The sequence below is a fragment of the Euphorbia lathyris genome, chromosome 1 (genome assembly GCF_963576675.1).
Source record: "Euphorbia lathyris chromosome 1, ddEupLath1.1, whole genome shotgun sequence".
Taxonomy (NCBI): Eukaryota; Viridiplantae; Streptophyta; class Magnoliopsida; order Malpighiales; family Euphorbiaceae; genus Euphorbia; species Euphorbia lathyris.
The window spans coordinates 100,220,807-100,236,546 of record NC_088910.1 but is presented as its reverse complement, the minus strand read 5'-3'; the positions used below and the strand labels follow the sequence as shown (position 1 = coordinate 100,236,546).

Sequence of the window (15,740 nt, the reverse complement as noted above, 5' to 3'; positions counted from 1 at the left end):
TACCCATTTAACTCCATAAAAGTGGTATCTCTCACCCCCTCAACTTGTCCATCCCTCCAACTCATAGAATGTCCTATTTACCCCTTAACTCCACAAAAGTGGTATTTCTCACCTCTTACAATCCGTTATCGAACCTAAATTGATACATTTTTTAAACGTTAAACCTATATTGGTCCTATTTTATACGCGGAACCTAAATTGATACTTCCCTAAAAATCATAGACCTATTTTAGTACCTTATCCCTACATATAATGTCTTTAACTTGTTTATATTAATGTTTTTGTTATTTGTATCTTTTATTCATTCTTTCTCTTTTTAATTTTTTGGCTAGTTAAATTTTGATTATCTAATTATTGTAATACAATATTATTATAATAAACACATGAAGAATCAATATAATTATCAAATTAAAACAAAATAAAAAAGTTGATATTAAAAAAATATATTTTCAAACTCATTTGAATAAGTCCTATTAATTTTAATACTACTTTTATGGAGTTAAGGAGGTAATTAGGATCATAAGGGGTAAGAAATATCACTTTTATAGAGTTAATGGGGGTAAATAGGACATTCGATGAGTTGGAGAGAAGTAAAAATGGCCAATTTGGACAAGTTAAGGGGGTGAGAAATACCATTTTTATGGAGTTAATAGGGTAAATTGGACATTCGATGAGTTGAAGGGGTAAAATGACCAAATTGAACAAGTTAAGGAGGCTGGAGTAGCATTAGGCCAAAAATATTATATAGTTTATTTGTGTTTGAAATAATACTTTTTTTATGAAAATAAAAAATTTAAGCTTTTTCTATAGGCACATCATATATAAAAAAAAATTGTTTTCAAGCTGTTAAAAATGAAAATTTTCAATGTAGATAAAATTAATAACACTTTATTAACTGAGTTCTCTTATTCGACATAGACTTTTCTAATCACCGAGGGGTTTAATGTGGCAAAAAAAATAAAAGGTCAAGAGCTTATATATGTTGAAATTAAAGATCGGGGTGCTCAATCCACCAAAATTAAAATAATCAGGGATCTCAAGAGTTTTTTTTTTTGGCTAATTTATGTGGGAAGTGCATTTATTTCCTAGGGATAATGGTAGTTAGGGTATCCGCGAAAATAAAGATACTTTATTTTTATTTGTTTATGAACTTTTCGGGATTATCATATACATAATCCGAATACGTAAATAAGTTCACGTGTTACCTTTTGTAGTGTGGAATTCGTTGATGTTGGTTGCGGTGGAAGAATGAACCTTGATTGTGTATCACCGGTCATAAATCAACTATGTCGAGACACACCATGAGGAGATATTATGATCCACGAACTAAGAAAGAGCCAACGATATAGAGAGGAAGAGGGGGTGACGACACAAGGAGATGAGAGGGAAATAGCTTTTCTAATTCATAGTAATTAGGTTTACATATGATGTTAGGTTATGTTAAGGGTTAGAGTTTCTTAAATATGTTTATATACTTAAGATAATGGGTTAACCTAACCCATTTACTCTAACCTATCATCTTCGTTACGTGCTGACTATTTGATCCATGTTAAATTTCCTACATCTCTCACTAGCTTGCACGTGACGGAACACGTTCTATTTCCTCCATTTCATTCAATTTCTTACTCGCAAATAGTTTGTGTGAGGGACATACAAATAAGAGCTCTGGAGATATATAACATTTTGATAGACATGTATCAAATTCAGCACTGTATACTTGTTGGAGATATATATATATATATATATATATATATATATCCCTTTTAGTTGAAATATGGATTGTTTAGAAAGACTATGTGAAGCAGCCAATATATCACCATGGTATTGCAACATTAACAAGTTGCATACAGAGGTTCCTTAGAGTTTAGTGTTGTAATCGTGCCATCAATAAAGGAGTACTTACTTTTAGACTGGATCGATTGAAAAACTACGTGAAGCAGCCAAGATATCACCATGGTATTGCAACATTAACAAGTTGCATACAGAGGTTCCTTAGAGTTTAGTGTTGTAATCGTGCCATCAATAAAGGAGTACTTACTTTTAGACTGCACGATCGATTGAAAAACTACGTGAAGCAGCCAAGATATCACCATGGTATTGCAACGTTCCCAAGTTGCATAAAAGATTCCTCATAGTTTGGTGTTCTAATCGTGCCATCAACAAATGAGTGCTTATTTTTAGACATGAGAGCTACCTTCACAAAGTATGACCACTAATGATAATTTGGTTTAGTGAGGATATGAGTAACCAGTGACAGTGTTGTTGTTTCATTTGCTAAAAGGAAATAAGGAGTGCATGGAGTATCTTTTTCTCTTAATGGTGGCCTATTGTTGTTGTAATTAACCATCGTGGAAGACAAAGAACAAATTTAAATTTAACCATCGTGGAAGACAAAGAACAAATTTAAATTTAGCGAAATTTTCTCTCTGATACCATCACAAGATTTGAATGAGTGCAGAATTGAAATTCTTCCACACTTTCTCATTCAGGAATTACAAGAGTATATTAACTATATACATCTCAAAGAATAAAAACGCCTAAAATCTACTGAAAATGGAATACTAGAAAACATAAAATCTAATAGTCAATGATTGCACCAATGATTACATCGACTGATGTGTGCGATTTTAGCTTGTGATTGGTTGATTCTATTGGGAGCATATTGATGACATGTTTAAGGGCTTTCTAAAAAGAGGTGGATACAAGCGGTTATAGAGGAGAGAGAAGATTTTGAAAAGGAAAGATTTTCGTTGGAGTTTGTTACTGTTAGGTAATTTCATTGAATTTCACATAGTTTCTAGTCATTTCGTCTATATATCTTATTACATGACGTTTTGATTCAATCCATGCACGTTAATTGATTTTTACCAAATATACTCTTATTTAAATTACTTTTTATGCTAGTGCTTGGTGCCTTTCTTGTGTGGATAGGATCGGATTGCGAACGTGCCAGTAGCTTTGTCAAAAAACTACAAAAAGAGCTAAGAATTGGATCTAACTTCTAATCAAACGAAAGTGTAAAAAGCTTAAAGGACATAAAAGTGCTTAGAGTTCGTAGTGGAATCTAAAAGACTGATTATGACTACACTAAGATGTTGCAAAAGAGAGAATTCAAAGGGAGAAACATTGCTTGCATTGTATTCGAATGGCTTTGTTCATAAAACTGAGAGACTAGAGCTAGAGCTTACAAGTTGAAAGTTAAACTCGAATGAATAAACTAAGGCTGTAGACTAGCTAGAGTAAGAATTGTTTAAATTCCATTCGGATTGGGTTTGATTTGATTTCATTTTTGTTGAATTGGTTTGAGTTGGATCCTTTTTCTTGCTCTTTCTCTTCTCTAAATATTGTGGCTTGCTAGTGCTGCTAACTGTCGTGCCCACGTTCTTATTCCACTAACCCACGTTCTCTCAGTCAGTTCCCTTTGTGCGATGGGGTCTATTTCTTCGTGGACTGCCCACGACCTCCATTTGCCCACGTTCTTGCTCCACTAACCCACGTTCTTTCTGCTTTCAAGCTCTTCTAGCTTTGGTTAGTGGGACGTGCTACTGCTCTCCTAAACTCTGTTTCCCCTGTCGTTTTTGGTCAGTCTGCTCTGTTTTTTGTGAATGGTCCTGGTTAAGCAGCGTTCTCCAGCTCTTTCTCTGTTTGGCACTTTTTCTACGTTGATCCCCACAATTAGTTCCCGTGTAATTGTGGGGGAAACAATTAAGAATAGATAAAAAGTTATTAACGGATGCAATTAATATAATGGTAACAAAGTTTTTTAGTTAAAATTAATTACATTTCTTTGTTTTATGGAAAAGCATATCATTTCACTATCATGAAAACAAAGATGAATAATGGCAATAGAAGTCATAAAAGCAACACATGAAACAAAAAAAAAACTATAAATCACATACTTTTCATAAATCCTAGAAAAGTAGCTGCAATCCAAAAACTTCACCATTTAGGTCCTTTTGGACAATCAGATCTAAGTCCTTTCTAATTTAACCTTATAGATCTAATGATATATAGACATGATAAAACGTTTCCGATCTTGTTAAATCTGAAAATGTATAAGTGAGAATTATAGCTGACATGTGCAAATCAAACGGAAGTGAAACCCGATGAGATATAAGGATTTTAACCAAAATGAAATCACTAACAAATAAAGAGACATTGAAAATCTAGGGATAAACATATAGATGAGAGGATGAAGAAGGAAGACAAATTTCATTCTTCCTCCTCTAAGCAGATCTAATTTTTCTCAAATGAGACAACAAATATGTTGTCACCAGTGGAAAGGAACGGAAGGATGGAAGATTGAACGACATATCTATTATGATTAGACCTATTGTTGATAGGATCGTCGAAAAATGAAATGATAGCGCTGATGGTGGTGGCAGTGAGTTGTTAAGGTTTGATGTAGAAGTATGGGTATTAACGAGCCGAGTCGAGACCAAACTTGGGTAGGCTCGGTACTGTCTCATCAATATATCGAGTCGAGCTTTGCTTGAGCTTTGACCGATCCGAGTTTTGAATGAATTTGACCAAGCTTTGATAAAATCGAGTTTTTAACGAGCTTTAACTAGATTCATACATGCATAGAATAAGTAGTATATAAAAAAAATCCTTATAACATACTCCACATGAGTTTAAATTTTTCTTTTTAAAAAAAAAAGAAAAAACAAGAACATGTCATAGCTGTGATTCTAGAATATAGTAGACGTTAGTCTTGGTTGGAGAACATAAACTCACCGAACATTATAAGTTTGTTGTTGGCGTGGTTATGTATGAATAATAGTTGCTAATGTTATTGGTGTGGATGGAAATATCGCTACAACTATATCGCAGACTCATGTATAAGTTGCGATTTGTGAACTTTAAATTATGTTTGTAATATGTTGTCCTTTATCATAATTTAATTTTCTACTTAAAAATCCAAAAGTTGAAGTTTTTTTTTTTGTTTTTTTAAGTCATGTCTTATATTAATTGTGAATTGTGATAAACAAACTAATAATAATTAATAAAACAATCTATCAAAAAAAATTAATAAAACAAAATTTTAAAAAAATGAAATAGATAGTAATTAAAAAATAACAATAAATGTCCTGGAAAATATAAAACCATATATAAAATGGAATTTGATTTTTTTTCTTGGGATAATTACTAATTTGACCCAATCAAGGACCCCAATTTACATATCTAACCCACCTTACCTCAAAGTTACCAAATTAGACATTTTCACCCATTTTGGACAAAACTAACCTTAGTTCTATTTGATGAATCGATCGATCTTCTTCTTCTTCTTCTTCCTCCTCCTCCTCCGCTTCATCCGCTTCTTGTTCTTCTTCTTCTTCTTCTTGTTGTTCTTCTTCTTCTTCGTTTCAACTTCTTCATCTTCTTCAATTTCTTATACCAATCGTTAACGATTTTTGAGATTTTTGACATATTATGTTCAATTTCCCGTACAAATGGTATATTTTTTGCTTATACGCTTGCTTTTCTCGTTGGTTTTGCCTCTTTCTTCATCTTTAATGGTATCGTTTCAATTTCCTCTATTTTCCATAATTTTATTTTCATTTTCGTCCATTGTTGTCGCATTTGTGACGAAATTGTCGCATTTCATCGCAAATGCGACAAGAACTGTCGCATTTCGTCGCAAATGAGACAAGAACTGTCGCATTTGTTAATGCGACAACTCTTGTCGGATTTGCGACGAAATGCGACAGTTCTTGTCGCATATGCGACGAAATGCGACAGTTCTTGTCGCATTTGTGACGAAATGCGACAATTTCGTCACAAATGCGACAGCAATGGAGGAAAATGGAAAAAATTATGGAAAAATAGAGGAAATTGAAACGATACCATTACAGATGATGAAAGAGGGAAAACCAACGAGAAAAGCAAGCGTATAAGCAAAAAATATACCATTTGTACGGGAAATTGAACATAATATGTCAAAAATCGTTAACGATTGGTATCAGAAATTGAAGAAGAGAAGAAGAAGTTGAAACAGAGAAGAAGAAGAAGAACAAGAAGAAGCGGAGGAGAAGGAGGAGGAGGAGGAAGAAGAAGAAGAAGATCGATTCATCAAATAGAACTAAGGTTAGTTTTGTCCAAAATGGGTGAAAATGTCTAATTTGGTAACTTTGAGGTAAGGTGGGTTAGATATGTAAATTGAGAATAATTATCCTTTTTTTTCCATAAACGATAGGTAAAAAGCAACGAAAATGAGTATTTGATATGATTTCGTTTTTTTTTTTTTTTCCAACCAATTTCAAAAAATGAATGGCTCCAAATATCAAATCAGAAAAATTGCTTTCAATGCAACTCGCCACAAATAATATCATGACGTGGCATATTTTTTTTTTTTAAACAGACGTGGCATATCCTTTAAGCATGACAACTTACACAAATAGTCAAAATGAATTTGATAATCATCCAAGTGTATGGTCATCAAATTAAAGAAAGAAGACATGTTCTATCAATTTATTTCTTGCCATAATATGCATAAATTTTACTAAATTTTGGTTTAATAAGAAAATAAACCCTTGACTTGTTAAAAAAAATTGATTTGCTTTGAATTTTCAAAATGTTTTGATACATTTGATTTTTTTTTTTTTTTTTTTTTTGAGAAAAATGCTTGTATTTTCATTACATAATAGAAGAAGTACAACAAGCAAAATACAATAAATAAAACTCCATATAAACAGAGGCTAAAGTCAATACAAGATCCACGAAGGGATAAAAAAGACTACAAAGAACAAATGTTTTAATATCCATCTAAATTTATTTAAATAATAGTCAAATAGTCACTCAATTATAAAAAAAATAAGTTGCATATAAAAGATATATTGCATTCGTTTTAGAAAAAGCAAACGACTAAAATCTGAGGTATGAGATTTTAATATTAGCAAGGATACAAGTTTTATGGTTGAATAAGTAAAAACTTATTTTTAATGTTTTAATCTATTAGAGCAAGTCTAGTAGGTAACATTTCATTTCATTGTGACTTTGAAAATTTAGTTACTCACAACTAGTAGAAAGCTTATTATTAAAATTGGCGAGTTACTAATTTTGTTAACATACTTTAGCAGGAAAACAAAATTTAAAAATTACTCCATAAAAGAGCATCAGAATCACGCGAGGTATCTGATTGGTTGAATCTGACGCTTGTAATTCACATTCCAGAAACAGCACGGCAGGTGTCTCAAAATAGTGGAAAGTGCTGTCTGCTTTTACTGATCTCTTCTCTCCAACTCGTGCGGTATATATTTTTTAATTGTGGCTTTTTTCTTTTACCATCCTTTATTATTAATTATACTTTATTTTTGTGTGACCCCATAAAATTAGAAGGTTACAACTACTCTAATAGGTATTATTTGAAAGGGTAATTTATGTCTAGATGGCACTACTTAGGTGCCACCACCACTAGTGATGTTCTTACGTTGAAATATATAATAACATTCTAAATTGTGTATTAAGCACTTTTCCACGTGTATCTTCGCAATCAATTAATTAATTGGCAATATTTTAAACAAGTTACGGAACTATCGAAACATTTTAAGTAAGTAAGATTAAAACAATATTAAAATACTTTGAAAGTTATATATAATAATTGGAGCCATCAATCCATAACATAATCTAGATCCTTCATGAAAGAAAAGAGTGAACAACAAAAAGACCCCACCTTTAAACAGAAAATCCCAAACTCATGAAACTGCTGGAAACATCTCTCTCATTATAAAAACACTTCATTTAACTTGGATTTCAATCATCATACCAAATCAAACTCCATCACCATTTTTCTTCCAACTACTCAAACAAAAAAAATTTCCAAAAATGTCAGGAACACTCACTCTACCTCTATCTCACATTCCCATATGCAAATCCCAGGATATTTCCAAGGACACACACATCCCAAAAATGTCAAATAAAGATAACCCATCTCTCAAAACATCCTTAAACATCAAACTTACTAAAAGAAAGCTACTAAAAACTGCCACTGCTTTAGGCCTTTTAGCTGTTCCTGAAGCTTCAAAAGCTGAGCCAGAAACTCCTATGCAATCAGCTTCAAGTAGAATGTCCTACTCGAGATTCTTAGAGTATTTAGATGAAGGTTCTGTAAGGAAAGTAGACCTGTTTGAGAATGGAACTGTAGCTATTGCTGAGATATTCAATCCTGTGCTAGATAAGATCCAGAGAGTGAAAATACAGTTACCAGGATTGCCACAAGAGTTGCTCAGGAAATTTAAGGAGAAAGATGTTGACTTTGGTGTTCATCCGATGGAAGTCAACTGGGTTCCAGCTATCCTTGACTTATTGACCAATTTTGCATTTCCATTGCTTTTGCTTGGATCTTTGTTGTTAAGGTCATCTTCTGTTAATACTCCTGGTGGCCCTAACTTGCCATTTGGACTTGGAAGGTATGTCAACACCATTCAATTTGATATCTTGTAAAAAAATTCATTATGATTCACTTGATTTCAACATTTTGAAGAACAGGAGCAAAGCCAAATTCCAAATGGAACCCAACACAGGAGTAACATTTGATGATGTTGCTGGAGTTGATGAAGCAAAGCAAGATTTTCAAGAAATTGTTGAATTTTTAAGAACACCAGAGAAATTTTCAGCAGTAGGAGCCAGAATTCCTAAAGGTGTTCTATTAGTAGGACCTCCCGGGACAGGAAAAACTTTACTAGCTAAAGCAATAGCTGGAGAAGCAGGAGTTCCTTTCTTTTCACTCTCAGGATCCGAGTTCATAGAGATGTTCGTCGGTGTAGGAGCTTCAAGAGTGAGAGATTTATTCAATAAGGCGAAGGCGAATTCGCCATGTTTAGTCTTTATCGACGAGATAGATGCAGTTGGAAGGCAAAGAGGGACAGGAATTGGCGGAGGAAATGATGAAAGGGAGCAGACATTGAATCAGTTGTTAACTGAAATGGATGGTTTTAGTGGTAACAGTGGAGTTATTGTTATTGCTGCTACAAATCGCCCTGAAATTCTTGATTCTGCGCTGCTTCGTCCGGGGAGATTTGACAGGCAGGTTAGTGTTGGATTGCCTGACATTAGAGGAAGAGAAGAGATACTTAAGGTACATTGTAAGAACAAGAAGCTTGACAAAGATGTCTCTCTTGGTGTTATTGCTATGAGGACTCCTGGATTCAGCGGGGCGGACTTGGCCAATTTGATGAATGAAGCTGCTATTCTTGCTGGTAGAAGAGGCAAAGATAAGATTACTTTGAAAGAAATTGATGATGCAATTGATAGAATCATTGCAGGAATGGAAGGAACAAAAATGACAGATGGGAAAAATAAAATCCTTGTTGCTTATCATGAAATCGGGCATGCTGTTTGCGCGTAAGTTCATCAATCAGACACATTACAGCTTAAAAATGCTTACTTTTTATGTTTCAGAATAGGAAACCTGAATCTTGAAAACATCATTTACAGGACATTAACTCCTGGTCATGATCCGGTTCAGAAAGTGAGTCTGATTCCTCGAGGCCAGGCTCGCGGACTTACGTGGTTCCTGCCTGGAGATGATCCTACTCTCATCTCCAAGCAACAGCTATTTGCCAGGATAGTTGGTGGACTTGGAGGCAGAGCCGCGGAGGAAGTGATTTTCGGCGAATCAGAAATCACAACTGGTGCTGCAGGGGACTTGCAACAGATTACTCAAATTGCTAAACAAGTATGTTAATTAACAATAGATTAACTTGATCCAAATCAAGGCAAATGTTAGCTGATTTCCCTTTCAAAATAGCTACGAGCAGCTGAAAGGAACACGAAACGAGTACTTAATATGTTGTTCTTATCTTGCAGATGGTTACAACGTTTGGGATGTCGAAAATCGGGCCGTTGGCACTGATGGATCCAGCAGTTCAAAGTAGTGATGTTGTTCTGAGGATGTTGGCAAGGAATTCCATGTCTGAAAAACTTGCAGAAGATATTGACACATCGGTTCGAGAAATAATTGAGGCAGCATACGAGATTGCAAAGCAACATATAAGGAATAACAGGGAAGCAATTGATAAGCTAGTTGAGGTACTATTAGAGAAGGAAACATTAACTGGGGATGAATTCAGGGCAATCCTGTCAGAATTTGCTGATATTTCTGTAAACAAATTAGGAAGAATTTCTATACGTGAAATGATAAATGCTTAATGTTTAGCTGAACCTATAAATATAAAAAGTACTAGTGTAAATACTTGTAACATCTCTAGGGTTAAAGATATGTTTCTTTAGCTATTGTTTATAAGATTTGGTCAATTTTGATAGTATTTTTTATTTTAGGGGCTTTTATAGGCATTCTAAAAGTTTGACTGAGAATGATTTTTCTGGGATTTAGAGTCCCGGACTCTTTAAGTTTTGTAAAATGTACGAACGAGATCTAAATCCAAGATAAGTTTTTGGATGAAAAAGCATTGTATGAGACTGTGAGTCCTGAACACTTTAAATTTTATAGAGTGTTTCCATATAAGTTTTTGGGTAACGAAAAACATTGTATGGAATTCCTCATAAAGATTTGTCTTAAACTTAAAGTCCTGATCACATTAAGGGGGCGTTTGGTTCACAAAGGGTAAGGGAAAATGAATCAAGAAAGGGAAACTAAAAGAAAGGAAATGAATGAGCATTCATACCTCTATGTGTTTGGATATGTTAGGAAAGGGAATGCAATTCCACCCTATTCCCTTTGTGTATGTTTGGTTCAAATAGGGAATCAAAACTATTTTTTTTTTTAATTTCATATATAATCAAAAAAAATTCAACTCTTTTACTATAGTTTCCATAAAACGTGAAATAACTTCATATATAATCCCAAACAATCCAAAACGTCACTCACTTGCTACCCTTATTGGTAATAATATAAAGTTCATAAAAGTTAAAATTAATCAAAGAAAATGCATAAATATTATATTGAAAAAAAGAAAATAATTATTTTAAAATAATTAAAAATAAATATTAAAACTGAATAATATGATAAAAGAAAAAAAATTTGGTCAAAATTATTTTCAAGGTAAAAAGGTAAAAATAAATAATTATAAGGATCAAAAGTGAAATTAATCTAGTGATAAAAAAATATAAATAAAAAAAATATAATGATTAAACAAAAATAAAAATAAAAAGTAAAATTTAGTCAAAAAATATTTTGAGTAAAAAAATTAAAAATATATAACAAAAATAAAATTAATCCAAAGATAAAGAAATGTAAAAATAAAAAAATATAGAGATCAAAATAAAAATAAAAAATAAAATAGAGAAGTAAAGTAGAATTTTATAAGGAGTGTAGGTTAGAAAAAGAGGGGAAAGGGAATAGAAAACCTTAGGGGGAAGTGGGGAATGGGTTAAAGGAGTTAGGGGTAAACTCAAAACTAAAAAAGGGCAAAGAGAATTATTTAATTAGCAAAACAAACACCAACAAAGGGAATGCAGTCTCCCCTTTCCCTTACCCTTTCCTGAAACCCCCAAACCAAACGCCCCTAAGTGTCTGGGATTCTGAGTCACATACATGCAATGCCTGGGACTATGAGTTCGAGACATTTTTCTTATTCTACAAACTTAAATTCGACAAACACTCTACCTCCTTATTTGTTGTTTGATTCTATATTTGATTTCTTATATTTATTCTAACAACTAGTTTTGTATGGTCATATTTTGTAAGGTCATATTTTTAGATGTTAAAAAACAATATAAAATTATAATAATACGAGATTATAGAATAACATGTATTTGTCCTCCTTATTTGTTGTTTGATTCTGTATTTGATTTCTTATATTTATTCTAACAACTAGTTTTGTATGACCATATTTTGTGAGGTCATATTTTTAAATGTTAAAAACAACATGAATTGATAACAATGCGAGATTATAGAATAACATTCAAAAATATAAAAAAATGACAAATATCAAAATATCATAAATTAAGAATTGTAATTGTAAAAAGTTAATATACAAAAAAATTTATAAAAAATTTAAGTTTAACAATATGATTATGTTGGATTTCGTTGCAGCCTTTGGTTCCTACTAATGAAATAGTTTCTACTAATGGAATAGTTTCTTCGGATTGTCTTTAGGGATAAGATGGTTAAACTTGACAAAAGAATGAGGGACGAAATGATGCAAAAGAGCTAATAGAGCCAACATCCAACATTACTTCAACTCAGATCATCAACTTCATTAACATCATTAACAGGAAAATCTTAAGCAGGTTTGACATCCCTCACACTATAATTATAGACAACAGAAAACATTAGATAGAGCTTTCAGAACCTACCGTAAAAATCTACAAATCAAACTCCATTTTTCCTCTATCTCGCACCCTCGGACAAAAAGAATGAGCGAGGTCACAAATAGAATCATCATGCAAGGCCTCAAGAAAAGGCTGGAAAGGCTCAATTTCGACTGGCTTAAACAATTATAAATTGTCTTTGGGCTTATATGACCACACCCAGAATAGCTACAAGTGAAACATCCTTCTCACTCATATACGAGACTAAAGCCTTCGTCCCAATTGAGATATGAGTGGCCCATCCTCACCGAACTTTCTACTCCGAATAAAATAACGAAACCAACATGAGATATTAGTTGGATCTCATTGAAGAAATGAGAGAAAAAGCCCTTATACGTATGAAGGCATATTGACAAAACATCAAGTTTTCCCATGACAAGAAAGCCAGGCCACGACAATTATTCTTAGGCAACCTTGTGATGCGTATCACAAGGCAAGTCAAACTGGGAGCTCGATGGAAAGGTCCAATAACAGAATATGTAAACTTGCACACATACAAGTTAAATGAGTTGGATGGCACGCTAGTCCCCTAGACTTGGAACGCCGACATACCCAAAAAGTTCTATCAATGCATATCCTTCTCAACCGCCCCATGCTCCTTAGCCTGGGCATGATCCTACACTAGGCACTATGGAGTGAGCTTTCTTCCACCAAATGCGATTTGCACTCTCTTCCTTCATTTTTCCCTCCAACCGGGAAATCTCAGCACGACCCCAGATGGTCTTTTCCTTTATGCGACACATCTCGTTATCCTTTCACCTCACGACATTCGATAGAGAAGCTACAAACTCCTCAACACCTCGTAGCTTGCCCTCAAATTCAGCCATACAGTGAGTATGACCCAAAGCCTTCTACTCTAGCATATGAGCAGCTTTCTCAGCTTTCTAAGCCCGAGCAACCAAGGTAGTTTCTTCCTCAATATGTTCCTGAGCCTCGGTCTTACAAACTTCATCTTCAGCCTCTTGACCTTTGGCTCCGGGTGCCCTAACTTCGACTTTAGTTGCTCGAGCCACAATATGTCTTAATTCTTCAACGAGATTAACACTCGCCCGGGATTGGCTCAACTCTCTCTCCATCTCCTCCACCCGGAGGGAAGAAGCTTCATGGTCTTATTGTGTCCTCCTCAGCCTCATCTCGAGCCTTACATACTCTTTAGTAAGGAAGTTGTATTGCTAACTCACCTCCTTTGTCAAGGCAAAAGCCTAAGCAAAATCATAAGGTTACGACTGCACAACATATGGGAATAAGTCAAATCAAATGACAACTTATCTTGATAATGTGGGTAACATGCACATAAGTCATCTGGAAAACTTCCATTACGAAAAACCTTGCCCTTGACATGCGCCAAAGCAACGCGAACAAGGTCGTGGGAAATATATGGATCACTCAGAGAAACATGACCCCACCCCATAACATCGGACCCAAAGCTAAAAGAAGTAAGAGGTTACAAAATCCCAAAAGCACAAAAGGAACACAAATAAAGCAAAAAACACTTACCTAGAAAATATCAAACTACTCGAACTGGGCCTCTTCCTTTGGAGTCAAGGGCCTATCCGTCAGGCTTGCCTTTATTTCCCCCTCTTGGGGCGCCTTGGAAGAACGAGTTTTCTTCCTTTGAACACTAGAAGAAGCATCCTCTGAGGCAGGCGCCTTTCTCTTGTAGCACCTGCGAGTAACCTTAAGCTCTCAGTCGCAGGCCGAAACTTGAGCCTCAACCTCATCCACAAATGCCCCCCGAGGATGCCCTCTCATCCTCCCTCTAATGAACTTGAACCTCATGCACTCCCTCCGAACGAGCCCCCTCATGAATAGTTCCAGCATTTTCCCTCAAAGGACCTTGAGGATTGGGCACGGTCCCCTGCGGAACCTCTTCAACGACATCCTCTTGCCCAATTTCTGAATCAGACACACTTATCACACACATCATCACAAGTTGAATAAATTATCCTGGAAATCACATTCTAACAAGCATGTGTTGCAAGAATGACTACTATACTATATCATAAGTCTTGCTCATGTCCAACTTAAGAGCAAAATTACCCTATTTACTTTTCATCCTAGTCTTCATACTATGAAAAACTTCAAAAGCTATAATAACATTGTTGGTTATAAGTCATCCAGGAACAAAAGCTGGTTGGGTGTCATGTATAATACTAGGAAGAACAAGCTTTAATATATTTGCCAAAATTTTAGAAATAATTTTATATAAGACATTACAAAGCACAATTAGCCTCAAATTCCGTATAAGCATCAGATTTTAAATTTTAGGAATGAGTGTAATATACATATGGTTCAACATATCAGGTATAACAACATAATTATGACAATTAAGAACAATTGACACCACCTCCTCCCTAATAACGTCTGAATACAAATGACAAAATAAGGCTGACATAACCTTTGTTGGATTGAACTGTTTGATTGTTAATTCAAGTAAAATGATAATCTAAACTTGCAATTTGTTCATATGAGAGGAAAGCATCAATTGCCTCACAAAATAAATCTCCACCTCATGGATTAGAGCTAATGAATAGCAAAGCAACATAATCAATAGCAACAAGCCCAATCTTATTAAATTTGTACCTTCTACCCAATTTCTCAGTCATCCTTCAAGCGACAAACCTAATTGTTTTTCCTTTGTACATTCGGTTTTGCATGGAAATAACATGTATTCCAATCGCCCTCCTTAAACCACTCCGCACGGGACCCTTGCTTCCACATAATCTCATCTCTCTCAATCAACCCAGTCATCTGCTTAGTAATTCCAGCCTCCTCTCCCTTATTATTTGAATCTGGCAAATTCTGAATATTTTCGAGCTCATAAGAAAGCTTTTTTTTTGTTTCTCTCTAAGCATGACCGAAATGAGAAGAATTCCTAAAGGTTAACGCTTCAGCTAATGCACTTATTTTCTGTTGAACACCACAGTTAGATCCCGACAAACGATTCCAAGTAGAAATAATTGTATCCTTGCATCGTGCGTCTCTAGTCCACATAGTCTCAAAGCGAAAGATTCGCCTCTTCTTTTTCCCCGCTAAGAATGACACATGTCATGTCAAGCATAATAGGATTATGGTAACTGGCGTAACGAGGTCACTAATGTACTTTATGATCTGGAAACAACAATTGCCACTCTAGATTAACGAGGAATCTGTCTAATGTTTCCCAAATAGATGTTGTTCTTGGCCGCTTGTTTTTTTTTTTTGACAACACTTGGCCGCTTGTTATTCCAGATGTAAATTGATCCCTCAAAACCCAAATCAATTAAATTTTTCTCTGTAAAACTGATAGAAATAAGAGAAATAAATGACCAAAGAAATTGATTAGATTCCACGCCACAATCTTTGGCTATCCATAATACACTCCAAAGTCCTTTCACATTCGATTTTGATCACATGAAAATATATAGTTTTTAATCATTCACCATTAAATATAAGTTTGTTATAATTTTAATTAGAATAGAGATTTA

General features: G+C 34.4%; 1 protein-coding gene across 1 annotated transcript; it reads left to right on the top strand.

The window, feature by feature from the left end:
* Positions 1–7,824: 7,824 nt before the first annotated feature.
* Positions 7,825–10,190, top strand: LOC136212287 (ATP-dependent zinc metalloprotease FTSH 6, chloroplastic). The gene is made up of 4 exons (XM_066002763.1): positions 7,825–8,408; positions 8,488–9,342; positions 9,436–9,676; positions 9,808–10,190. The coding sequence occupies exons 1-4, from the start codon at positions 7,825–7,827 to the stop codon at positions 10,147–10,149; spliced, it is 2,022 nt and encodes a 673-aa protein (XP_065858835.1). The 3' UTR covers positions 10,150–10,190.
* Positions 10,191–15,740: the final 5,550 nt, after the last annotated feature.

What these genes read in the sequence shown, in the direction of transcription:
- LOC136212287 (XM_066002763.1), top strand. Translation starts at nt 7,825, where the DNA reads ATGTCAGGAACACTCACTCTACCTCTATCTCACATTCCCATATGCAAA. An exon ending in TTGCCATTTGGACTTGGAAG is followed by an intron (nt 8,409 to 8,487) that starts GTATGTCAACAC and finishes TTTGAAGAACAG; the next exon opens with GAGCAAAGCCAAATTCCAAA. An exon ending in ATCGGGCATGCTGTTTGCGC is followed by an intron (nt 9,343 to 9,435) that starts GTAAGTTCATCA and finishes CATCATTTACAG; the next exon opens with GACATTAACTCCTGGTCATG.